Source organism: Malus sylvestris, chromosome 1 (genome assembly GCF_916048215.2).
Source record: "Malus sylvestris chromosome 1, drMalSylv7.2, whole genome shotgun sequence".
Classification (NCBI taxonomy): domain Eukaryota; kingdom Viridiplantae; phylum Streptophyta; class Magnoliopsida; order Rosales; family Rosaceae; genus Malus; species Malus sylvestris.
In genome coordinates, this window is record NC_062260.1 from 27,660,656 (window position 1) to 27,686,212 (window position 25,557).

Consider the following 25,557-nt stretch of genomic DNA (forward strand, 5'->3'; position numbering starts at 1 on the left):
TGTCCCAGAGTCATACCTAAAGTGTTAATTTTAAGACAGTCTCATACATCCGTTAGTCAAACTGTTAATTCTCCCGTTAAGTGATGACGTGGCGCCCATATGGACAATGATTGGATGCCACGCGTCATTAAAAATATTAAAATAATTAATTAAATAAAAGTTAAAAAAAAACCATCCCTTCTCCTCTCCCCCCCCCCAAACCCAGAAGAAGAAGAAGGAAAAAAAAAAGAATCTGCAACCCAGAAAAAGAAGAAGAAAAAAAAACTCATCCCTTCTTCCCACGCACCCCCAACCCAGAAGAAGAAGGTAGGTGGGTCGCTGGGGGGGGGGGGACGAACTGGGTTTGGGCTGTTGTTATTTTTCTTCTTCTGGATTGCAGATTCGGCTTTTTTTTTTTCTTCTTCTTCTTCTTTTCTTTTTTTTTGGGTTGGGGGAGGGGGGGGAGAAGGGATGTTTTTTTTTTAACTTTTATTTAATTAACTATTTTAATACTTTTAATGACATGTGTTGTCCAGTTATTGTCCAGATTGGCGCCACGTCATCACTTAACGGGAGAATTAACAGTTTGACTAACGGATGTATGAGACTGTCCCAAAATTAACATTTTAGGTATGACTCTGGAACGAAAAAAACTTGATGTACTAAATGTTGAAAACCACGAAACATGAGGATAGTAAACAGAGTTTAACCCTATTTTATAAATTAACTTTACACTATGAGATGACTAGTCCATAAAAAGTTTCACTTTGAAAACCTCCTTACAATTTCTCGTTAGTTATACAACGTCCTACCTTGTACTCTTTTGGCCCAACTTATTAATGAATGTTATAATTCGTTGTAATGTTAGTTATACAACGGCCTACCCTGTACTCTTTTGGCCCAACTTATTAATGAATGTTATAATTCGTTGTAACCACTTCTGCCAAAGCCAATAGTCATAAGAAACAGAGTTCGTCTTTTGCGAAACACAATAGCCACTGTTCACGAGGGAATCAAACACATGACTTCAAATTCTTGAATCAAACACATGATCTGAAATTGTGACCCTACGTCTATTATTTTCTCACCCTTGAGTCATAAATCCTACACGAGCTGTAGTATTGTTGTAATTAGGGATCAAAAGGTGTTGAAGAATATAATGAACGATTCCACTGCTAAAGGCATCGAAATCATTTGTTTAAGATCTCACACCTGTTGTTATGTGCATGCAATTAAGTTATAAATTTGAGTAGTAGTGGCTCGTTGAATCACCTCTAGGATCTTATCAAAAAGCTTTAAAACACATCAAAACCTACACAATGTCCTTGGGGGTAGTAAAGTACATAGTTTCTCGTTGTATTGGTAACTGCATAAGGTCTTCAAGGTGAACGGGTTATGGTCAATGAAATAATGTAAGCAGGAGAACTCGGATAAAAAACAGATTTGTAACTTAGAAGAAGGATTGGCCTCTCAGAAATGAAGATGGAGGTCTCAGTTCGTAAACTGTTGGCCGCCTCATCGTGACCTTTTTGTTCTTTTTGGTCAGACTAGATGATGGACTGAAGGCAGAACGCCTCAACTTCGACCATAATAAGAATTGAATGTTGAAGAAGTACATTAAACATTGGCACATACCCTAAATATACAGATACGAAAGAGATACAAAAGCACGAGTTTTCTTTCATTTTATGCAGCAATGTGCATCAAGGATCTATGCTAATTTCATGATATATTTTTATATATCTTGTCAGTTTTTATTTCTTGGCTTCCCCACGTCTTTATGCGCTTTGTTGTTTGCTCCACCTGCATTATAAATAAGAAATTCAGTTACGAATTTGAAATAGTTTAGTTGGTTAGGGTAGTGTGTTAGTCTCATTCCATCCGAGTTCGTATCCCTTCTAGATAAATTAGAGTATGATAGAATATCGTTATATACTGATGAGTACCTCTCTGTCCCAGTTAATTCTACAAGTCAGAATCAGCAGGAAGAAGATCTGAAGAGCATTTCCACTCATCATCCCACCCCAAAGTCCCTATGCAGCACATAAAATTAGATTGAAAACCAAAGAGTAATTAATTAGACTGAAATGAAAATAATTAAATAAGGGTAGGATTGCTTATTACCACAGCTCCAAGATTTGCTTTGAAGCCAAGAAAGATGGCTAACGGGAGCCCAACCAAATAACTACCAAAATTTATATAAGCCACCATCACTTGCCATCCACAGCCAATAGCAACTCCTACCAAAAAAAAAAAATGATTACCAATTAGGGCTACAAATTAAGTTAATTAAGGAGACTAATTAGCTAATTAGGGAGACTCATTGGAAGGTTAAAACTTGTTGAAGTGATTATACCTGTTAAGACTTGTGTAGCACTGGTAATTAAGAAGCATGGTTACACCAAGAAGGTATGCTAAACGAGCAACGGCGAGCTGCATCTCTCCACTGCTGGTGAAAATCATGGCACTGTAGTCTCTGCTTATGAAGATAGCAACCATGGCTAAAACCCCGACGATGAGAACTTGCAAGACTGCAACGCAGACGGAGTATTTGGCTGCTCTCGGGCGCCCCATCCCAAGTTCGTTCGAGACTCGTGTGCTATGTGCAGATGGTAGATCATTAACAATGTGATACTAATTAGAAACACCAGAAAAAATGGAAAGCACATTACTTGACAAATAACATAGCAGCATGTATTTACCTTATAGCAGCATTTATTCCAAGCAACAACATAACTTCCCAATTCCAAAAATTCATGCTGAAAGAAAAGAAAAATGAAGCAATGAGCACCTCTTGTCACTCGTTTAAGTCGTTTACAAGGTATTCTAATAATGTTGGATAGTGGCCAAATTAGTGGCCAAGTGGACAACAAGCCAACTCTCCTTTCGGCTATTAAACAAACCAAAAGAATGAAGGACATAATGATGTGGGAACATCATTAGGAGGTTTTCCTTTATGATGTGGCCACATGAGTGGAAATTATGATGTTTGTTCCTTTTGTTTATATTAAGGCATTTGGTTATGCCTTTGGTTTTGGGGGTTGGGAACGGCAGATTAGAGAGAAGAAGAGGTGGGTTACTGTTTTCTATCCTCCATTTGTTTGTAATCCCCACGTATCCGTATCCCAGCGTGTCAGATATGGGATACGTTGGTCTTCCCCCGTGTCCATGCATCATAGACAGCAACAACGTAAATAAGCAGCAATAAAACCGGTTACAAAATTATAATTGAAAATATAACCAGACCGACACCAAACTGACCGTAAAAGGTTAATTGTGTGTACTGTGCTTACCAGGAAACCAAAAGGGATGATGAAAATGACACTGAGGGAGAGAGAGACAGCAGAGAGCTCGACATCTCCGAGATGACCGACAAAGACGGTGGTTATGTGGACTGAATCAGGTATTGAAAAAGAGAAGTGTAGGCCACCGGAGCTGCAATTCTCCAGAGCTTCACAGCCTCTTTCCTAGAGACCTCCATAGCCTCCCCAAAGCTCCTCACTGGAGCATAATCAGCAGCTGCTGCCGCCTCTGCATTGATTTTCAGCAATGGTGTTTCCATTGAGAGATTCAAAGGGGTTACTACCGCTGATGCTTAGCTCCAACAAGTTATATTTGGAGTTGTGGGGTTATTCTCTCACGTGATTTTTGTTTTAATATCTATGATTTTATTTAACTAATTTTTTTGTTTTTACAAACAATATTCTACATTAAACTAATTTAAGTTGTATAAAACGGTTTGCACTGAGTATAAGAGAACACATCCATCCAAACCAACATGACTACGCCCACTTCCACAAAGCCTAAGCAACAAAGATAAAGCTAAATCAGATGGGGAGACGGCCAATCAAGTCACAAAAGCAATTTACATAAAATAACTTTACCGCCGAGAGCATCAAGCTACTGCATAAAGCACCTGTCTATTTTTGGCTCCGAGTGTTTGAAGCGTAGTGTTAGTACAAAAATTTCACAACGTGTGGTCTGAATTTGAAAGAGTAGTGAAATCGATACCTAAATATTTCAGCAGGTCCTACAAGCATAACTGTCTATATACTGTGCCTTCCTCTAGATCCTAAAATATCTAATTTTCAATGAAAAAGAAAATTGTAGAAATGGTCGCTCAACTTTAACTCAACCAGTGGAATAAACCCTTAACTAAAAATCTATAACCATTGATTCCTTAACTCGTCACAACATAATTTCGTCAAAATTAGAAGGATTAAAGTTAAGGGATCATTGCTCCAATTGTGTTAAAGTTGAGGGACAATTTCTCTGATTGGGTTAAAGTCGATGGACCATTGCTATAGTTTTTCTCATTTGGTTTTCCATATTTGCCTCTTGAGTCAACCTCACGTGGGTGACAAGTAACTCATTTTGAAGAAAGTTCTAATGGAGTTGACGGAAATGATCATAGGTGCATATTTTGATGAGTTAAGGGATCAATGGTCCCTGATTTTTAGTTGAGGGACTATTACTCTAATTGAGACCATTACTACAATTTTCTCTTATTAATATAATCCAGTGGGGATATTTATTGACCACAAAAAAAAAACAATCCCTCGGGGTATTTGTCTTTGTAATGAAGATCATATACGTTTAGCTCCACTCTCGGTTTTGATGTCTTGCCCACCCCACTTATGGACGCGATTTTTTGCTTGCTCCACCTGCAATTTAATTACGATTCCAATCAATAAGGAACTTCAGGATATACAATGCAATGCAGAAACCAAAGTTGAAGAGATTTGAAATAAAGAATTGATTAATTACCTCTTTGTTCCAATTAGTTTTGTAAAATATAATTAGCAGAAGTATGGTTTGGAGAGCAGTTCCACATATCATGCCTCCCCATAGTCCCTACAATATTAATCAAATAACTCATCAAGTACTCGTTGTGGGAGTTGCCAAATTATCTTAGACATCATTGAAAGAAGAAAAATAATATTTATTTACCATGACTCCCCAATTTGCAACATGGCAAAGAAGGTATCCAAGAGGAATTCCAAAAATGTAGTAACAACCCAAGTTTAGATAGGCAACCATTGTCTGCCATCCACCTCCAATTGCAACACCTTCAAGAACAAGCAAGTCAACAAATGCATCAAAATATGCTTGCATGCGCACATGCAACACATATATCATAGATTTTATGTGCATGATGATCCATTTTGGTTATTATATAGTATATATAACATGCATAACGAGATACCTGATATTACTAGTTGGACACTGTTGAGCACCATAGTTATACCGAGAAGGTATGCCAACTTAGCAACCGCTTGTTGCAACTCCTGGTCACTTGTGAAAAGCACAGCGAAATCATCTCTAGTCATTAAGACAATAATCATGAAAAGAATTCCGATCAATAGTGATTGAAATACTGTCACATAGATAGAGTATTTTGTTGCTCTGGGACGTCCTGACCCAAGTTCATTAGAGACACGAACACTGCAGAAGAAGATAAAGTTATTATAGACACTGTAAATAATCAATGACAAGTGCAAGATAAATATCAGAAAACTAATAGTCTAATGCATTACGTGCCTTATTGAAATATTTATTCCAACGAACAACATTGCTTCCCACCCATTGATGTTCATGCTGTGGAGACCCAAAAAAGAAAGAATGCTATTAGAAATCAAAAGCTATCATATACCATAAAAAGAGAACTTACCTGCACTAGATACGTGCATTGTCATGTGTTTTAACTTTCACACATAGCAATATGCATTATTACCCTGTGCAGTTAAGTAACATCTATTTATGAAAAGAGTATAGGTAGTTAACTAAAAAATTTAAAATATTAATTACCAAATAGAAAGAGAACCAATGGCTATAACTGCATTAGAAAGACTGCCGGTGAGAATTAGTATACTCATCATGTACCAAATCTCAAGGCAGAGCATGACTGCGGAGGCAAGAGAAAGTCTTACAAATTCCCAAATGTCCTTGAAAGCGAGCCATGAAAATCCAGTCCAACCCTCTTTGCACCAACCCATAATATACACAACTTGAGCAATTGCCATCCCCCATCTTGTAATGTTAAATGACACAGCTGCGCCCAATGTGCCCCAATCAAACTCATACATGAAAAGCCCTAGCATTCCAATGTGTATAACCAGACCTAAAAATGCAATCCATGCCAGCACCTTTACTTTTCTCTGAGCTTGGAGGAACTTCTGAGCTGGGAAATATATGGCAAGTGAGAATATTTGAGGGATTATTTGGAGTGTGAATTTTCCGGCTAGGTTCGCTATGTCATCTTCTTGGCCTAGCCACTTTAAAATCGGCACGGCGAAGATGTAAACCGGCAAAAGGAAGAGGGTGGTTACAAATAGAATTATCCATGATCGTTGCAGGTAGATCCCAAGCATATGAACCTGTCCAGCGCCAAACGCCTGTCCACACAATGTCTCCAGGGCACTCCCCATCCCAAGCTAAAATTTCATTTCAGACAAATAAGTTTTTTGTATTCGGTACATTGATAATTTGACAATATCACATACATGGTATAGTACTATTTTCAATAAAATCACATGTATACGATATAGTACTATTTTCATTGTTAGATTTTAGTCATTGGGAAGTTTCAAATACGTCAACGTTTTTTGTACCATGTGTTTCAACAAAAGCTACCTAATTATTACGATAAGTTCTAACAAACAGTCTAACAATATAATATGTCAAATATCGCGTGTTTGAGAGAAGGGGAATTACAAAGGGAAGGAGATTAAGTACCATCAATCCATCAGTGAATGTGGAAATGACAGCCAGAGAAATCGAGATGGCGGAGAGCTGGATAGTTCCGAGATGACCGGCAAAGAGCAGGATGACTGCGTTAGTCCCATACATACAGATGATAGTGATCACTGACGAAACGCCTATTTGCCACAGCTTTACCGTCTCTATCCAAAACATACGCTGGAACGCATCAAAGCTCCTCACCGGTGCGTAGTCTTCGTTCCCGCCTTCATAAAGAGGAGGTCTATTGCTCAACTCATCGGCGCCGGCAGCAGCTGTGTGAAGCAGCGGCTCCTCCATTTGTTAATTAGGTTTGAGATTTGAGTTTGAGAGATTTGGTACCTTAGTTTGTAAATGTGTTCTGTAAATAACATATTTGGTCAGAATAAATCTTTCATCGACAGAATGTAAAATATAAATAGCTTTCCTTGTACAACAAGAAGACTAGAAATGCAACAAAGGAAAGTAACAAATACAAATCAATCATATAACTCCTTCCTATCTAATTACATTGACTTTCTAACAATTTCTAGTTACCAATGCTTTTCTTTATCGTTCCGCTCTTCAGGGTGTTAAAAAGTCACACACACAGGGATTACTCACTTTCTATAGCAGCCCAGAAATGTCTCACTTTCTATAGCAGCCCAGAAATGTTACAGAAAGTGTTGCAAAGCATTTTCTCTAATGCTATACTAGGCCATGCTATAGAAAGAATAAAACTTTCTATAGCATTTTTCAATTGTTATAGAAAAATGCTATGAAATGTTTTTTTTATAGTATTTATTAAATGCTATAAAATAACATCTGTAGCATTTTAAAAATGTTATAATCCCACTTGATAATATTTAAAAAAATGCAATGACAAAATTTACTATAGCAATTCCAAAATGCTATGAAAAGTTTACAATAGCATTTTTCAAATGTTGTCATAGCTTTTATTGCATTCTTGTACTATCCATAGCATTTGGCAGTATTTAGGAAACATCTATAGGGAGTTATGGAATCATTGTACAATCACATATCATTTCAGAAACACTTACTAAATCAAGGAATCTTTTTTTATTCCTAATTACCAAAGTAATAACACTATTCAATTATTTACAATTATATGATATCTCAATTTTTTACAAAGAGAATTGAACTAAACAAATACAACCATATTCTAAATTTTTCATCTCTGCTTTTAACCATTGCAGCAGCTTCACTTTCATTTCTCACTCACTGTAATAGTAGAGATCAAAGTCACTTAATGATGAAAATCCCTCAAAATAGACTACACATATAATCAGCATAAACAGACATATCTTCACTAAGCAGAAACTGAACAAAAAAGAAGAAACAACTAGAGCAAAATTCCCAAATATGACCAAATCCGATTGCAAGCAGCAACATTTGATACAATCTAATAATGTCAATAAAGAGTCATTATTCCTAGCAACATTTGATAGAAACCTGATCATTATAACTTATAACCAAAGTTTGTATATAGATATGCGAACATATATGTGGAATTAGAACAAGCAAGTTCTGGTGATTACATACCTCTAAAACTATCGTGAACGTAGCCCAATTATGGGTGAGCCACTATATATCTTCAAGCTTATATTATAATCCTCTGCACTTCATATCGTTCATCCCATTGTATCTTCTATGCATCCTCTAAGTTAACCCTATCAATTTTTAGCGTTAACACGGTGCAATGTACAATACTTTTACGTAATATAATTTTTTTTTTTGGAACAAACGATAGTATCTACTTTAAGTGGTGGGGGATTGGGTTAAGCCTCACAATGAACTTGTAATAATGTGGTTCAAATTCATCTTTGGCGAGAATCGAACCTAATACCTATCACTTTCAAGTGAAGAGGAATACTACTAGACCGTAGTGTAAACTAATTAGAGCTGCACACTTAGTTTATCACATGCTTAAAGGATTGAAGTCATAAGAGATTGGGACAGACTAAACTTGTAAAGCTATCAGGGAATGTATTTGATCGAATATAAAGTTGGAAGTAATCCTAGTATGAATAGGTTTAACTATTCTGATATGATAACTTTGGTTTGTGGTGATAAGGATATTTGTTTATACAATTTGATTAGGATTACATGATGGGAAGTAACCTAATCACTACCACCATTAAGGATATATAATAGAGGTCCCTGCATTCACACTGATTACGCAAAATAGAGAGAACAAGCCCCATTGTTTGTTAATTGCATACAGTAGTGTTGAGTGTAGAAGAGCTCTAGTTTTTCTGCTACAATGATTTCACAAGGTTAGTGGTTAATTATATTTGTGATTTGCTTATTTCCACTATTAACTATATTACACGTAGTGCTAGATGGCTTATGTAATATAATATTAGAGGAAAAGAAAAATCTGAGAATAAAATGAAAGCAATTGAAGTTGACTATTTAGATTCAGAGGGAAGGAGTAGGTGAGGTTTAGATTTTGAAACCCTTTCAATTAAACTAAAAAAAATAGAGGGTATAGCAACAAAGTGGTGACTTAGGAAAGGAAATATCTTGAGGTGGTTGACCTAAATAACGGTAGAGGAATCGTTTAAGATCCTAGTGCTGGTGGTTGATCAATTGAACAAGTCTAACTTAACGGTCCTAATGAGGATGAAAAGTAATTACAGTTGAATATCAGAGTGCGCAACGAACAAGACTAACAAATAATATGAATTTTATTAAAAGAACGAGAATGCCGAAACGGCTACAAAACCCTAAGAGACTACATTGTGGCTAACTTGCTCTCAAACTAAATTACAAGCTCTATTTATAGAGCAATAGACCTAAGAAACCCTAATGCGTAAATGCCAAAAATACCCGACTATAAAATCAAATCAAATCTCTAATTAATTTTCTAAATAAACCTAATAAATTCCAACACCCCCCGTCAAACTTATGGCGGTATACGACATGAGTTTGCCAACAGACGATGTGGATGCAAGCTTTGTTATGCTAACTTCCGATGCCAATTTCAATACGAAATTCCATCGGTGCAATTGCAAGATTTCAATGCCAATGCCAGTGCAAGATTCCAATGCCAGTGCAAGATTTCCATGCCAATGCCAGTGCAAGATTCGATGCCGATGCCGAACAAACAAACAACAAATCCAACCAAATTTTTTTTTTTTTCCTTTTGCCCGCATGGGCCTAAAGCAACAACAAACAATTTTTTTTCTTTCCTTTCTCTTTTTGCTTTTTTTTTTATATTTTCTATCCTTTCCTTCCTCCCCATTTTTCTTTCTCTTTTCTTCCATGCGAACAAGCAGCAAGATCCTTTCTATCTTCCTTTTTTTTTTCTATTTTTTTTTTCTCTTTTCTTCTGGGCAAACAAGTGCAACATTGATCTCAATCAAGCAGAGACTAATCAGCGTGCAGCAGCAGGTTCAAATTGGTCTGGGCGGTGGCTGGTGAGGTATGCAGGCGATGTTGGGTGCGGAGGGGGTTCTGACCAGGCAACCATCAGACTACGACCTTTTTTTTTTTTTTTTTCAAACTAAACCAACGACAATCTAAACAACGAAGAAGACGGACAAACAAACTGATACGAAAATGACAAGACAAACAAACTAACTAGCTGCCAAGAACAGATTCAACCCAAAGGATCAAACCTGTTCTAATACCAAGTTGAATATCAGAGTGCGCAACGAACAAGACTAACAAATAATATGAATTTTATTAAAAGAACGAGAATGCCGAAACGGCTACAAAACCCTAAGAGACTACATTGTGGCTAACTTGCTCTCAAACTAAATTACAAGCTCTATTTATAGAGCAATAGACCTAAGAAACCCTAATGCGTAAATGCCAAAAATACCCGACTATAAAATCAAATCAAATCTCTAATTAATTTTCTAAATAAACCTAATAAATTCCAACAATTACGCGGTTAAAGGACGATGTATTATAAGTGAAAAGCTGTAGGGTTTATAGGTGATGAGCCTTAATATTTAGTGAATAATTCCTGAACTGTCATTAACATTTCAAAAAAGTCGTTAAGAATTGCAAAAGGGAAGTGCATGATAAGTTAACTGTATTGAGGTGACAATACCGTTTTTATTATTTATGGTTCGTGCCAATTATTAGTTATAAAGAACTTTGTCGGTGCTTGATTGTCACTGGCAATGGAGTGTTGTTATTAACTTACACGTTAGATTTATTAATGTGACTTCTATTTGTACCATACTTGATCAATCCTAAAATTACTGAGCACCGGTTAACGTTATACCGTCAATGACCTAGAAGAGTTTCTCTCTAACCAGGAGGCCAATCACAGCGCGACATGTGTCGACATCAGAAGCCAATCATAACGCGACACGTGTCAACATCATAAGCCAATCACAACACGACACGTGTCAATGTCAGAATGAAACTATAAACTCTCTTCTATAAATAGAGATCAGTCTCTCACAATATTTCCTAATGTCATTTGTACTAAATCATTCACTAGTACTCACTAAAGAAGAGCTTGAACCTATGTACTTGTGTAAACCTTTTACAATTAATGAGAACTATTCTACTCCATTGACGTAGCCAATCTGGGTGAACCACGTACATCTTGTGTCTGCTTCCCTAACTCTATCCATTTACATACTTATCCACACTAGTGACCGGAGCAGTCTAACGAAGGTCACAAACTTAACACTTTCTGTTGTACCAAAGTCCTCACTGATTTTGTGCATCAACAACTTCTATGTCACATTTTTACAAATTAAGGGCATGCTTAGATCTCAAAGTAGGTAGGATAACATAAACAAAACACACACACACACACACAGAGACACACACAACAGCCATCCAAGCTCCCCCGCCCATGCAACCCCGACAAACACCAACCTCCTGCACCCAACACCCCGCCGCTGGCAGAAATCACCACCCATTCTTACCACCAGCTCAGCCTTCCTCCACTTGTTTTCTCCTCAGTCCTCACCAAAACAGTGTCATCATTAAATGGAGCAAATAATTTAATATACCCCATAAAAAGAAAAGGGAACTTCAAGTACTTTCAGCTCCGTTGGCAGTTTTGATGTCCTGCCCTCCCCACTTCCGGACACGATTTGTTGCTTTCTCCACCTGCAATTTGAAATACAGCCCATGACATGAAGTTGCCAAAGTTGAAGAGATTTGAAATATAAGTATTGATTAATTACCTCGTTGTTCCAGTTTGTTTTGTAAAGTATAATTAGCAGAAGTATGGTTTAGAGAGCAGTTCCACATATCATGCCCCCCCCCCCCCCCCCAAAGTCCCTACAACATCAATCACATAACTCATCAAGTACTTGGTGTCGAAGTTGCCAAATTAACTTGGCAACATTGAAAGAAAATAAATAATATTAAATTTACCGTGACTCCTAAATTTGCAACATGGCAAAGAACGTATCCAAGAGGAAGTCCAAAAATGTAGTAACAACCCAAGTTTATATAAGCAACCGTTGCCTGCCATCCACCTCCAATTGCAACACCTTCAAGAGCATGATCAAAACATGGCATCATATCATGTTTGCGCAATCACACACTATAAAATTTTGCACACATAACGTTTGTTCTTTGTTATATATATTACGTATAAGATGCATAATACACAGTGACTTGTCAAATAGATACCTGATATTACTGGTTGGACACTATTGAGCACCATAGTTATACCAAGAAGGTATGCAAGCTTAGCGACCGCTTGTTGCAGCTCCTTGTCACTTGTGAAAATTACGGCAAAATCGTCTTTGGTTATTAAAATAATAATCATGAAAAGAAGCCCAAGCAAGAGAGATTGAGATACCGTCACATAAACGGCGTATTTGACTGTTCTAGGACGTCTTAATCCAAGCTCATTGGAGACACGAACACTATATAAGTAAAGAAAGTTGTTATAAATAATCCAAAATAATTAGAGAAAATTGCAGGGTAAATACCAGAGAACTACTAGTCCAATGTTTTACCTTATTGCAGCATTTATTCCAACGAACAACATTGTTTCCCACCCGTTGATGTTCATGCTAAGAAAACCCAAAAGTGGAAAATAAATGCTATTAGAAATCAAAAGCTCATGTAACATGTAAAGGGGAAAACACCAGATACATTATTGTACTAAACCAATAACACATTGTCACATATCTAAATGATTTTAAATGACATTACATTATTGACTTAAAATATTGTTAAAGTGTCATACCCGCCGTAAGTCACAAAAAGAGTAAAGATTTTTTTTTTTTTTTGAACAAAACAAAATGGGTAAAGTTAATTATTTGAAAAAGGAAAAAAGTGAAGTGTTAATTACCAAATTGAAAGAGAACCAACGGCTATAACTGCATCAGAAAGACCGCCCGTGAGAATGAGTATACTCATCATGTACCAAATTTCCAGGCAGAGCATGACTGCAGAGGCAAGAGAAAGTCTCACAAATGCCCAAATCTCATTGAATGCCAGCCATGAAAATCCAGTCCAACCCTCCTTGCACGAACCCATAATATACACGGCTTGTGCAATTGAAATCCCCCATCTTGTGAGGTTAAATGACACAGCTGCCCCCATTGTGCCCCAATCAAACACATACATGAAGAGCGCTAGCATTCCAATGTGTATGAGCAGGGCCAACACTGCAATCCATGCCAGCACCTTCACCTTCCTCTGAGCCTGGAGGAACTTTTGAGCTGGGAAATTTATGGCAAGTGAGAACAATTGAGGGATTATTTGGAGTGTGAATTTTCCGGCTTCATTCGCTATGTCGTCTTCTTGGCCTAGCCACTTTAGAATTGGTGTGGCGAAGATGTAAGTCGGCAAGAGTAAGAAGGCGGTTACGAATAGAATTATACATGATCGTTGCATGTAGATCCCAAGCATGTGAACTTGTCCAGCACCAAATGCTTGTCCACACAGGGTCTCCAGAGCACTCCCCATCCCAAGCTAGCAAATCATTTCACAACGAACAAATAAGATTTCGTATTCACTAATAATCTGACAACATAACATATATGTTTGTCCACATGTATCATATATGTTGTATACTACTATTTTGACGTGTATCATATTTTTCAACAAAATTTACCTTTAGAACAATAGTTATGATGAACGATCTACTAGCATACTATGCTTACTTTAAGTCAGGAGGAATTAAGGGGAAGAAGATTAATTAAGTACCATGAATCCGTAAGTGAATGTGGATATGACAGAGAAAGAAATGGAGATGGCAGAGAGCTCAATAGTTCCGAGATGACCGCGGGTGGCTGGGTCGAGCAGCGGCTCCTCCATTTAGTTAGGCGTAAGATATTTAAGTTTGAGAGTTTGGTAAATATTTGTATGTGGTTTATAGTAACTTTACTTTGTTGCTCCTCTCTACAGGGTGTTTTACAGTCACACAAACATGCACTATCGATCATGCTTCGCTTATATAGGGTCACTTAAATACTGTTTAGAAAGTACGTCGAAAGTTTTAAATAAGGGATACTTTAGATGCGGTCCCTAATCCTTAACATTATTTGACTAAAACCTTAATGATATTCAAAGTTTGATCAAAATCCCTTAACTTTGTACACCTCATTATATTACAATTAATATTTTTATTTTTATAGTTTTGACATTAATTGATTGATATTTTATGAGATTTATAATCCTATAAATTTAAAATCCCTCATTATAATACTATTAGAAACGGTTACAATAAAATAATTCAAACATTTTGATTGAATAAATGGATAAAAACTATGTAAAAATAAGAAATAATAAATGGCAAAAGAATGTATCCATAGTGTTAAAAAAATTGGTACATTTCACATATAACAAAGTGGTACATTAATAAAGAAGAATGGGTACATTATAAATAAATTAGAGTACAGATAAAAGATTAAAAATTATAAGTACAAATGAATTTTTAAAAAATATAGGCGCTAAAATAAATTAATACATGGGTACAAAATAAAACTAAAAAGAAAATACTACAAATTTAAAAAAATGTTGCAAATTAAAAGTGGGTACAAACTATAAATATAAATATATGATACAAAGTTTTGGCATAAAACATAAATATACCATATGTAATTTTTCTATCATTGATTAAATATACAATGTCACGTGACGGTATACACATGAGTACAAACACAAATAAAACTTTAAAAAATATGGGCACAAAAAGAAAATAATATATAGGTACAAATTAAAAATGAAAAAAAAAATTGGTACAAATTAAAAATAGGTACAAACTAAAAATAAAAATATATGAAAAAAAATTTAGCCATAAATATACTAATTGTAACATTTTTAATACTAAAATAATATATTTAAAAATAAATATATTTTATTATTCAAATAATTAATGATGTTATTAATATCCAAGGACCTTAATTAAAAATTGAAAATGAATAGGATTTTAGTCAATGGAATAGTAAAAAGAAGGATGTGAACCTAATTTCTCTTTTAAATAATTACTTAATAATTGACTTATGCACTTCAATTTTTCACTCAACTACTCATTTGACACTCCACCACAAAATCTCGAAATCTGAATGGTTTATGTTTTAGGTCTTAATTAAATATCTTTCAAAATATGATGTTGACCACTCATTCATTTACACTCCACAATTTGATCTCATAATCTAAATCGTTTTTATTCTACTTCTAAGTGTCCAACAATCGCCTTACCCTACCATATATATTCTCAAACTAAAAGCTTGCGTTCAAATATGATACGTTCTCAAACTAACAGCTTGTGGCCAAATTAGAATTATCTTTTGTTAAACTAAACCATAGCCTATATTAACGGACAGGAAACACTTGAGGATGGAACAAGAAAATGAAAATAAAAGTGGATGGTAGTGTGGAACAAAGAGATGAGTCAAAAGCAAGGATCATGTGGCGGGGGTCATGTGGGGGTGGGGGTGGGGAGGGGGAGATGAATCCTTCAAGGTCTAACCTAACAGTCCTAACCCATGCATGAGAACGACGACTAGGTTGGAATTTATTGTTGGATTTTTAACACAAATAATCCTTGAAATTGACCATTATCATCAAAATAGTCTTTAAAATTAAAAATCAATCAATGTAGTCTTTGAAAATAGGTGTCGCAAATTAATGTGGTCCTTCCATCACAGTTCTGTTAAAAATCCCATTAATTGCTGATGTGGCACATAAAGGGGCCTAACAAGATTTACGGATTTTTATCAGAAATGATCCCTAAAATTGATCTACATCATCCAGATTATCTCTGAAATTGAAAATCAATCAATGTAGTCCTTGAAAATAGGTGTCGCAAATCAATGTGATCATTCCGCTACAATTTTGTAAAAAAATTGTTATGTGCTGATGTGGGTTTAATAATTAATTTAAAAAGTTGTCTAAGTACCTTTTTGCACAATAGAATTATTTTTTTTTCCTTATTGTAAGGCCTACTCCGAAGAGTGATCCCTTACATAAATTCTCAAAGGCACAAGGCTTAACCAAGGCCTAAGAGGGGGTATGGAAATAGTTTTCAATCAACAATAGACGCACCTTGGTTATAATCTCATTATCTCAAGGCAAACTTTGTCGTTCTTTGCATCGCCAAACCACCAAGGAAGTGCTGAACAAGCTCTCCAAGATTAAGGTTGTGATGATGTTGATCACCTAAATGTTAACGATGATGTCCCATAAGTCGTTGCCAATCAGCCAAGCCATCACCAAACGTGATCTCGACCCAAGTTCAATTCAGTGAAGGGTGTTGAAGTGTGTAAAGATATGTGTATTGAGATTTTTTTTTTCTTTTCCAAAGAATAGAGAGAATGAGGTAGAGATGTGGACTGGGATCAGAGATGATTGCAGGACTGGATTTTTTTATTGACAATTTTTTTATTAACTATTAAATTATTCAGCCTATTTGTAATTTTTTTTAATTTAATTAGACTTGTATGGTCAATTTATGTGCCATATCAGTACATAACAGAATTGTGATAGAATGACTATATTGATTTGAGACACTTACTTGCGGGACTACATTGATTAATTTTCAATTTCAGAGACCATTTTGATGTCGCGGGTCAATTTCAGGGACCATTTGTGAGAAGAAAAAAAAAGGACTTACGGGGCCAATTTATGTGCTACATAAGCACTTAACAGAATTTTTAACAGAATTGTGATGAAATGACTACATTGATTTGTGACACCTATTTTCAAGGACTATATTATTGATTTTCAATTTCAGGGACCATCTTAATGGCGAGAGTCAATTTCAGAGACCATTTGTGATAAATAAATTAATTAATTAAAAAAAATAAAGCCCCTTTATTGTTTGATTTTTTTGAAAAATTAGTACCTGGTCCCTAGTTACTAATGTTTATTGATTGAAACCTTATTAGTTTTCAGATTTTGATCCAAGTCTCTAGCATTAATGTAATAATGAATTTACATGTCAGTTACATAATTTTTTTAAATAAAAATTAGTAATTGATTTAGGATTTAGGATTTTAATACTCACTCCTTTATTAAACTACTAACTAATTTTCAATTCAAAACATTTCCATAATATATAAAAATTAGAATAAGTTTGTACCATTAGTTTTTGTATAGAAATGTTTTCAATTTCTTATATGTACCCATTCATGTAATTTTTCAAAAAAAATTTATCTTAAAAATGTACCCATTCTTAAATATATCAATTTCTTATATGTAAAATGTACCATTTTTTTATATAAAATCTATTCAATTTTTTTTCTAATCCATTTTTAAACTTGTATGATTACATTCTTTTTCTTTGATTTGAGAAAGTATCAATGTGAAGTTTAATCGAAGAAATTTACTAATGTTATTAAGGCTAATATCTTCTTCTTTTTTTGTGGTTTTGAAGAATGTACCCATGTTTTGGTACAATAATTTTTTATATATTAATATTTTTAATCCCACAAATTATGGGTTTTTATTTAAAATATCATTAATATAAACAACTATAAATTTCAATTTTTAATTTAAAAAAAATATAGTAACATATAAAGAAATAAATTATCACATTAATTTTAGGAACTTCGATAAAAATTTGAAAACCAACAAGGTTTCAGTAAAAAAAATATTGATAGTTAGGGACAATATCCAAGGTCTCCCTTGATTTTAATTATGTTTTATGATCTCATGATCCATTATATTATGGCAGCATTTTTTATCATCATTCTCAAGTGATGATAATGTTTACTACCTTATTTATTATCGTTAAATGATTTAAATTTGAGATTTGTGTCTATCAACTACACAAATTTAAAATTTTAAACTCGTCTAACGGTGATACATACTGTGATAGCATCACTATCACTTGAGGATGGTGAACAAAAATATTTTCTTACATTAAATATAATGTGCTTTAGCCATTTTGGCACGTGAGTAGTTCTGAATCATTAATGTACACCAGAGGGTTGGGATTTGGAAATTCGACCGGCTAATGTCTGAGTTTACAAATTAAGGGCATGCTGAAATCTCAACGTAGTTCTGAATAAACAAAACGCATACGCGCACACAACAGCCATCCAAGCTTCCCCGCCCATGCAACCCCGACATACACCCACCTCCTTTCACCCCACACCCGCCGCCGGCGCAATCACCTCTCATTCTTGCAACCGACTGAGCCTTCCTCGTTCACTTGTTTTCTCCCCATAAAAAGAAAAGGGAATTTCAAGTACTTTAAGCTCCGTTGGCATTTTTGATGTCTTGCCCTCCCCACTTCTGGACACGATTCGTTGCTTGCTCCACCTGCAATTTGATTTCAATATGAATCATTAAGGAAATTTAGAACAGAGGAAACAAAATTATAACTAAAATATGTTTCTTTTTACATTTTATTAAGTTTTTTCAATTCTCATATGAATAAGCAATGAAATGAAGTAACCAAAGTTGAAGAGATTTGAAACTGTTACCTCTTTGTTCCAGTTTGTTTTGTAAAGTATAATTAGCAGAATGATGGTTTGGAGAGCAGTTCCACATATCATGCCCTCCCAAAGTCCCTACAATATTAATCAAATAACTCATCAAGTACTTGGTGTCGGAGTTGCCAAATTAACTTGGCATCATTGAAAGAAAAGAAATAATATAATTACCGCGACTCCTAAATTTGCAACATGGCAAAGAACGTATCCAAGAGGAAGTCCAAAGATGTAGTAACAACCCAAGTTTATATAAGCTACCATTGCCTGCCATCCACCACCAATTGCAACACCTACAAGAACAAGAAATCGTGGCATCATCATATCATGCTTGCGCAATCACACGCAATATCGATTTTGAGAATATAACGTTTGTTCTTTGTTATATATATTACGATAACATGCATGTAACACGTATATAGTGACTTGTCAAATAGATACCTGATATTACTGGTTGAACACTATTGAGCACCATAGTTATACCAAGGAGGTATGCAAGCTTAGCGACTGCTTGTTGCAACACTTTGTCACTTGTGAAAATTACGGCAAAATAATCTTTGGTTATTAAAATTATAACCATGAAAAGAAGCCCAATTAAGAGAGACTGAGATACTGTCACATAAACGGCGTATTTGGCTGCTCTGGGACGTCTTAACCCAAGTTCATTGGAGACGCGAACACTATATAAAAAAGAACGGTATCATAAATAATCCAAAATAGTCAAGGATTATTGCAAGGTAAACACCAGCGAACTACTTGTCCAATGTTTCACCTTATTGCGGCGTTTAGTCCAATAAACAACATTCCTTCCCACCCGTTGATGTTCATGCTAAGGAACAAAAAAATGCTATTAGAAATCAAAAGCTCATGTTCCATGAAAAGGGAAATACATTAGATACATCGTTGTAGCGGTATTTCAAGCCAATAATGAATTGTCATGTGTCTACATTTTTTAAAGGGGTTTTATAACTTTAATCCTTTAAGAAGATTGAAATTTAAAATAAACCTAGTTAGTTAGATTACATTTGATTATAATTCCTTGATGTGTCCTTAACTCAAAATAATTAATGTGCATTTTATTTAATGACTCCCATTAAAATTTTGAATGTATTAATATACAAATTTTAATTTTTTTTTTTTACCAAAAAGAGTTTTTTAATTTATTAATTTTATTTAACATTCTTCAAATTTGAAAGACTCAATTAATGTATCGAAATATGTGTACCGAAATATATTATATTGAATTAATGTATTTCATGTTAGTACCGAAATGTATTATATTAAATTAATGTACCTAAATGTATGTACCGAAATGTACCTAATATTTGTATCAAAATATGTGTGTACCTAAATATATGCACCGAAATGTATTATAATGAATTTAATGTACCTAAATAAAGAAGACAAAGTACATCGAAATATATTGTATAACAAAAATTAATTTATCTATATGTTTACAACAAAATATATTAAAATAAATCAAATGAAAATGAAAATTATAATGAAATAAAATTAATACATTAAAAATTAGAAAGAAAAAGAGAAATAATTAAAAAATCAAAATATAATTAATAAATGAGGTTATTAATGTATCACGGGACTAAAATTAGATTTTAATCTCACTTATGATTTTAATATAAAAATCATCTTTGCCAATGATTAAAATAAAATTTTCTATTTTTTAAATGACATTGCATCATTGACTTAGAATATTATTCGAATGGCAGACCAGCCTTAGGTAACAAAAAGGGTAAAGTTACTAATTAAAAAGGGAAGAATTGAGATGTTAATTACCAAATAGAAAGAGAATCAACGGCTATAACTGCATCAGAAAGACCACCTGTGAGAAGGAGTATACTCATCATGTACCAAATTTCCAGGCAGAGCATGACTGCAGAGGCAAGAGAAAGTCTCACAAATGCCCAAATCTCATTGAATGCCAGCCATGAAAATCCAGTCCAACCCTCCTTACACCAACCCATAATATAGACAACTTGAGCAATTGAAATCCCCCATCTTGTGATGTTAAATGACACAGCTGCCCCCGATGTGCCCCAATCAAACACATATATGAAGAGCGCTAGCATTCCAATGTGTATGAGCAGGGCCAACACTGCAATCCATGCCAGCACCTTCACCTTCCTCTGAGCCTGGAGGAACTTTTGAGCTGGGAAATTTATGGCAAGTGAGAACAATTGAGGGATGATTTGGAGTGTGAATTTTCCGGCTTCATTTGCTATGTCGTCTTCTTGGCCTAACCACTTTAGAACCGGTGTGGCAAAGATGTAAATCGGCAACAGTAAGAAGGAGGTTACGAATAGAATTATACATGATCGTTGCATGTAGATACCAAGCATGTGAACTTGTCCAGCACCAAATGCTTGTCCACACAGGGTTTCCAGAGCACTCCCCATCCCAAGCTAGCAAATCATTTCACACCAACAAATAAGATTTCGTATTCGATAACAAAATAATATATATGCTTGTCCACTTATATATGGTATATGTGGTATATACTACTATTTTGACGGGTATCATATGTTTCAATAAAACTTCACTCTAATCAAAACAATAGTTATGATGAACGGTCTACTTGTTTACGACATGAGGAATTAAGAGAAGAAGATTAATTAAGTACCATGAATCCATAAGTGAAGGTGGAAATGACAGAAAGAGAAATGGAGATGGCGGAAAGCTCAATAGTTCCGAGATGACCGGCAAAGAGCACGATGACTGAGTTAGTCCCATACATACACATGATAGTGATAACTGCCGAACCGCCTATTTGCCACAGCTTCACCGTCTCTATCCAAAACATTTGCCGCAACTCACCAAAGCTCCTCACCGGCGCATAGTCTTCGCTCTCACCTTCGTACATAAGCTGCTTATTGCTATACTCGGTGGTGCCGCCGGCGGCTGTGTCGAGCAGCGGCTCCTCCATTTAGTTAGGCGTAAGATTTAAGTTTTGAGAGTGGTTCCTGTTTGTATATGTGGTTTATAGTAGCTTTTCTATATTGATCCTCTCTCCAGGGTGTTTAAGGTCACGCATGTTGGGTGTTTAAGGTCACACAAACATGCCGTATCAATCCCTTATATAACGTTTAGAAAGTACATAGCCGAATTTTAAATAATTAATTATTAATAAATAACTCCAGTACTTTAATTTTTTAGTCACACAATTAATTAGTAAGTTTATACGGCATCAACCACTCATTTGAGACTCTACCACAAAATCTCGGGATCTAAACGGTTGATGTTCAAGGCCTTCAATTAGACGTCATTCATTGTACGACCTTAATTTAATTTCATAATTAATCTGAATATTCTCAAGCCAACAGCTTGTGTCCAAATCAGAGTTAGACTTTTCTCAAACTGAACCATCGCCTGCAGCGTGGGGTACCTTCATGGAATGTGATGTTAGCAGACAGGAAAATCTGAAAAGACAAGAAAAGGAGAGCAAAAGTCGATTAGAGTGGCAAAATAGAGATGAGACAAAAGCAAAGTCTCATGAGGCGTGCGGGAGAACGGAAGATGAATTCTTCAAGGTCTAACCTAACAGTCCTAACCCATGCATGAGATCGACGACTAGGGTGGAATTCATTGTTTGATTTTAATTCGTTTATGGACGGATCTAGGAAATAATGTTTGGGGGGTCAATAAGGATAGCGCGCGCAGCGCGAAATTTTTTTTTAGCCTCGTTTGGTACTTCGGACTGTACTGACTATTTCAGTCGGATAGGATAAATAGTCGTCGGATAGTACTGACTAAATTAATCGGGCGTTTGGTGCAGTGTCGGATTAATCTGTGCATGGAACAATAATAAATTTTTTTAATAATTTTTAACAAAATAATTGGTGTTAAAATGAAAAAAAAAAGGAGAATACTAAAAAAGAATTTAAAAAAAAAAGAATAATGTGTGCACCAACAAAAAAAAATGAAGGAAGATAAAAAATAAAAAAAAACGCAGGTCGTCTTCCTTTCTTCGTCGTCTTTCCCACCTGCAGTAAACCATGTTGATGAACCTTCCAATCCTGTAAACCCAACCTCCTAATTTCTCATACCACTACTTAAAAGCTCCACAATGGTAAAATAAAAAGAAAATTAAGATCAAATCTGATGAAGATTTACACTTTGATTAAAACCCTCAACTCAGAAGAACAAAAGGCTCAGATGGACATGAAAAAAAGGAGTAAAAGCTTCGTAATGAAACTAACGAGGTGCACACAACGAAACTCTACACAGAACCTGCAACCGAAGTCTTTTTCTTCTCGCGCGCGCGCCCTTCCTTCTTCTTCAACCTGCAACCGAAGTCTTTTTCTTCTTTCAGACATTTCATCGAACACGTGGTGTGCAGCTTCAAGAGGTCGCACCAGCAGCTCCAAGGGGTCGCACCAGCAGCTCTAAGGGACCTCTAAGGTTATTTCCATGGCTTCCAAGGGGTCGTGCGACCCCATTGACCCCCCTGTGGCTCCGCCCCTGTTTATGGATATCATGATCCATTATATTATAGGTGTATTTTTATCATCTTTCTTAAATAGTGGTAATATTTAACATTTTATTTATCAGAATTTAAATTTTAAAATTTGTATATATCCACTATACAACTCATCCAATTGTAATAAATAGAATGATGAACATCACTATTACTTGAGAGTAATAAGTAGAAATATTCTCAATATATTGTGGAGCCATCTTCACACGTAAGTAATTCCGAATTAATGAACACCAGAGGGTTGGGTTTTTGAAAGTCAACCGGCTAATGTCTGAGTTTACAACAAATGGTCCTACCTACAAAACTCCATTGAGTGCTTGGAAGAGTTCGCCTTTTGGAGTTATTTGGGTGTCGAAGCTGGTTTGCTCCAATTGTCTAATATATATATATATACGGGTTAGGATTTGGGGCACACGTTTTTAACTCACACTTTGACACCCATTTTGTAGGGTCATTTAATAATGTATTTTAACAATTTGAATCATCAATATTTTTGTACATTAGATTTTTTACACAAAAAATTAGACAAATCCAAAATCATTAAGACATTCATTTGTAATGAATAAAATATAGACGAATAAGGTTCTACAAACCAACACTAAATTTAAACTAATGGTTATACGACTTCGGATTTGGGTGATTTATGGTAGAGATGATATTTGACATAACATAAAAAATAAATGGTTGGATTGTTGAAATACAATACAAAATAGACCACACAAAAACGGGTGTAAAAATCTGTGTCAAAAATGTGTATCATCGAACCCTAACTCTAATACATATATGCAAAAATTAGGTTACAACTTACAATCCATGTGATGACATTTTCTTGACTGAAATCTTGTGTCTTTAAATTTTTTATTGAAGTCCTTTGACTTATTTCCACATCAATATTTAATATTATTTTCTTATAATAAGAAATTAATTGTGTTATCATTTTAACCACTTAGTATTACGGTCTGGTGGTATTCCTCTTCATTTGCAAGTGAGAGGTCTTCAATTTGAATCTCGTAGATGGCGAATTCGATATCAGATTAGGTTGCCCATTGTGTGACTTCACCGAACTCCCCCTCCGTGTAAAATATATAATTATACTAAAAAAATTTGGGTGTTATCATTCTAAATTAATTACTTTTTAATACAATTAAATTCTTAATCATTTGTTTATTTTTTGTATCCATTGAAAAAGAAATTAAAATAAGTGGGATAAATATATTTTATATAATGTACCTATAAGTGGGCACAATGTTTTTCTATTCATATTATGTACCATGCATTTTTATAAGTGGGTATAGTTTTTTATGCTTATATTATGTATCCATATTACTTACCGATATGTTTTTTTCTGTTATAAAATGTACTCATATGCCAATAAATTAGTTTGGGTACATTGTTTGGCATTTTATTAATATGTACGTAGAATGTTATTTTATTATACTTGCATTGCTTTTTTATTCATTTAATCAATCAAAATTTTGTAAAATAAATTTCAATTTTTTGGCTCTACCTTTTTTTATTATAGCCATTAATTGTGGAGTTTTAAATATCATAACGTCTCCCGTTCCGAATATTTAATTTTCAACGATATGAAATGACAGTTATACCCTTGGACGTGAGTATTGTGGTGTGTGTTATGCATATTAAAGGGGTTCAAACTTGCATTATTCCTCTATTATTGGACCCAATGAGAACTAAGTGTTTCTCTTAGTTTAGATCGGTGACTTTTGGACGACACACACACACCCACCTTTTCTCTCTCTCCTTCCCGTGCTCTCACTCTCTCTCTCCCTTCTTCGTACGGACCAACCCAGAAACCCTCTCAAACCTTGTAGATCGAAGGTTTTAAGATCATCATTGTGTTCGTGAGGACCATACGAGTTCAAATATACCATTTTCAGGTAAGGGAACCTTCGATTTCACATGGAAATCCTAGCTCCGATTTTGCCATTGTTCATGCATATGTGAAATCTTGTGTTTCAGGGAATTTGAAGTTTATATGAAGCTTAAGGAGGTCCTCACGAGTCTCGAGGTACTCGTTGGAAGGAATTTGACGTCGAAGGGCTGAGATCGACGTATATCTAAGTAAGCTGAACTATCGAGCTTTCTCGAGGAAAACCTAGTAGATTTTAAGCCTTGAAACTTGTATAATGTGATTATACATGCTATTAGCTTCATTTAGGTACCATTTTTTGTGGAAAATGGTGAAGAAACGAAGGAGAATAGTGGTTTTAAAGTTTTACCCAGAAACCGACGACTCGCGCGGAGAAGAAATGAGTATCTTCCTTCAAGGTTGATGGAATAAGCTAACGTCGTCAGTCATCTTTAACAGTTACTGTTGGGTTTTAACGGAATATTCCTGACGCTGTTGACTAATGTAGTCAGTATGCTTGTCACGTGGCCGCGCGTGGGGGCGCGTAGGGCTGTGCCCTTGCCGGCGCGTGGCGGATCGTGAGGGGTCCAAAATTATTC

General features: G+C 35.2%; 2 protein-coding genes across 5 annotated transcripts; both read right to left on the bottom strand.

The window, feature by feature from the left end:
- Positions 1-1,534: 1,534 nt before the first annotated feature.
- On the bottom strand, positions 1,535-7,365 carry LOC126616477 (protein DETOXIFICATION 35-like). Of its 2 annotated transcripts, XM_050284544.1 has the most exons (12): positions 7,321-7,365; positions 6,715-7,078; positions 5,788-6,413; positions 5,521-5,577; positions 5,186-5,424; positions 4,930-5,048; positions 4,747-4,833; positions 4,601-4,643; positions 3,273-3,346; positions 2,682-2,738; positions 2,336-2,578; positions 2,104-2,219 (listed from the first exon to the last, which is right to left on the bottom strand). In XM_050284544.1, exons 2-11 carry the CDS (start codon positions 7,015-7,017, stop codon positions 2,363-2,365), a joined length of 1,821 nt encoding a protein of 606 aa, XP_050140501.1. In that variant the 5' UTR covers positions 7,018-7,078; positions 7,321-7,365; the 3' UTR covers positions 2,104-2,219; positions 2,336-2,362. The 2 variants fall into 2 exon arrangements, with proteins under 2 accessions (XP_050140511.1, XP_050140501.1); XM_050284554.1 differs by lacking the exons at positions 2,104-2,219; positions 2,336-2,578; positions 2,682-2,738; ... (1 more) ...; positions 4,601-4,643; positions 7,321-7,365 and adding an exon at positions 1,535-1,782 and having other exon boundaries at positions 6,715-7,285.
- Positions 7,366-11,193: 3,828 nt separating this feature from the next.
- LOC126616489 (protein DETOXIFICATION 35-like) lies at positions 11,194-21,678 on the bottom strand. Of its 3 annotated transcripts, XM_050284564.1 has the most exons (7): positions 21,235-21,669; positions 20,391-21,016; positions 19,369-19,425; positions 19,038-19,276; positions 18,771-18,889; positions 18,591-18,677; positions 18,000-18,426 (listed from the first exon to the last, which is right to left on the bottom strand). In XM_050284564.1, exons 1-7 carry the CDS (start codon positions 21,535-21,537, stop codon positions 18,358-18,360), a joined length of 1,500 nt encoding a protein of 499 aa, XP_050140521.1. In that variant the 5' UTR covers positions 21,538-21,669; the 3' UTR covers positions 18,000-18,357. The 3 variants fall into 3 exon arrangements, with proteins under 3 accessions (XP_050140535.1, XP_050140527.1, XP_050140521.1); XM_050284578.1 differs by lacking the exons at positions 18,000-18,426; positions 18,591-18,677; positions 18,771-18,889; ... (1 more) ...; positions 19,369-19,425; positions 20,391-21,016 and adding exons at positions 11,194-11,802; positions 12,073-12,191; positions 12,334-12,572; positions 12,666-12,722; positions 13,004-13,629 and having other exon boundaries at positions 21,235-21,678; XM_050284570.1 differs by lacking the exons at positions 18,000-18,426; positions 18,591-18,677; positions 18,771-18,889; positions 19,038-19,276; positions 19,369-19,425 and adding exons at positions 11,593-11,802; positions 12,073-12,191; positions 12,334-12,572; positions 12,666-12,722 and having other exon boundaries at positions 21,235-21,672.
- Between the last annotated feature and the right edge of the window lie 3,879 nt (positions 21,679-25,557).

Coding starts and splice junctions, on each gene's coding strand:
- LOC126616477 (XM_050284544.1), bottom strand. CDS start 7,017: ATGGAGGAGCCGCTGCTTCACACAGCTGCTGCCGGCGCCGATGAGTTG. Junction 5,578..5,787: donor ATTGGTTCTCTTTCTATTTG/GTAATTAATATT, acceptor GGGTCTCCACAG/CATGAACATCAATGGGTGGG. Junction 3,347..4,600: donor CCATAAGTGGGGTGGGCAAG/ACATCAAAACCG, acceptor TCTTTGTCGGTC/ATCTCGGAGATGTCGAGCTC.
- LOC126616489 (XM_050284564.1), bottom strand. CDS start 21,537: ATGGAGGAGCCGCTGCTCGACACAGCCGCCGGCGGCACCACCGAGTAT. Junction 19,426..20,390: donor GTTGATTCTCTTTCTATTTG/GTAATTAACATC, acceptor TTTGTTCCTTAG/CATGAACATCAACGGGTGGG. Junction 19,277..19,368: donor GGACTAAACGCCGCAATAAG/GTGAAACATTGG, acceptor TTTTTTATATAG/TGTTCGCGTCTCCAATGAAC.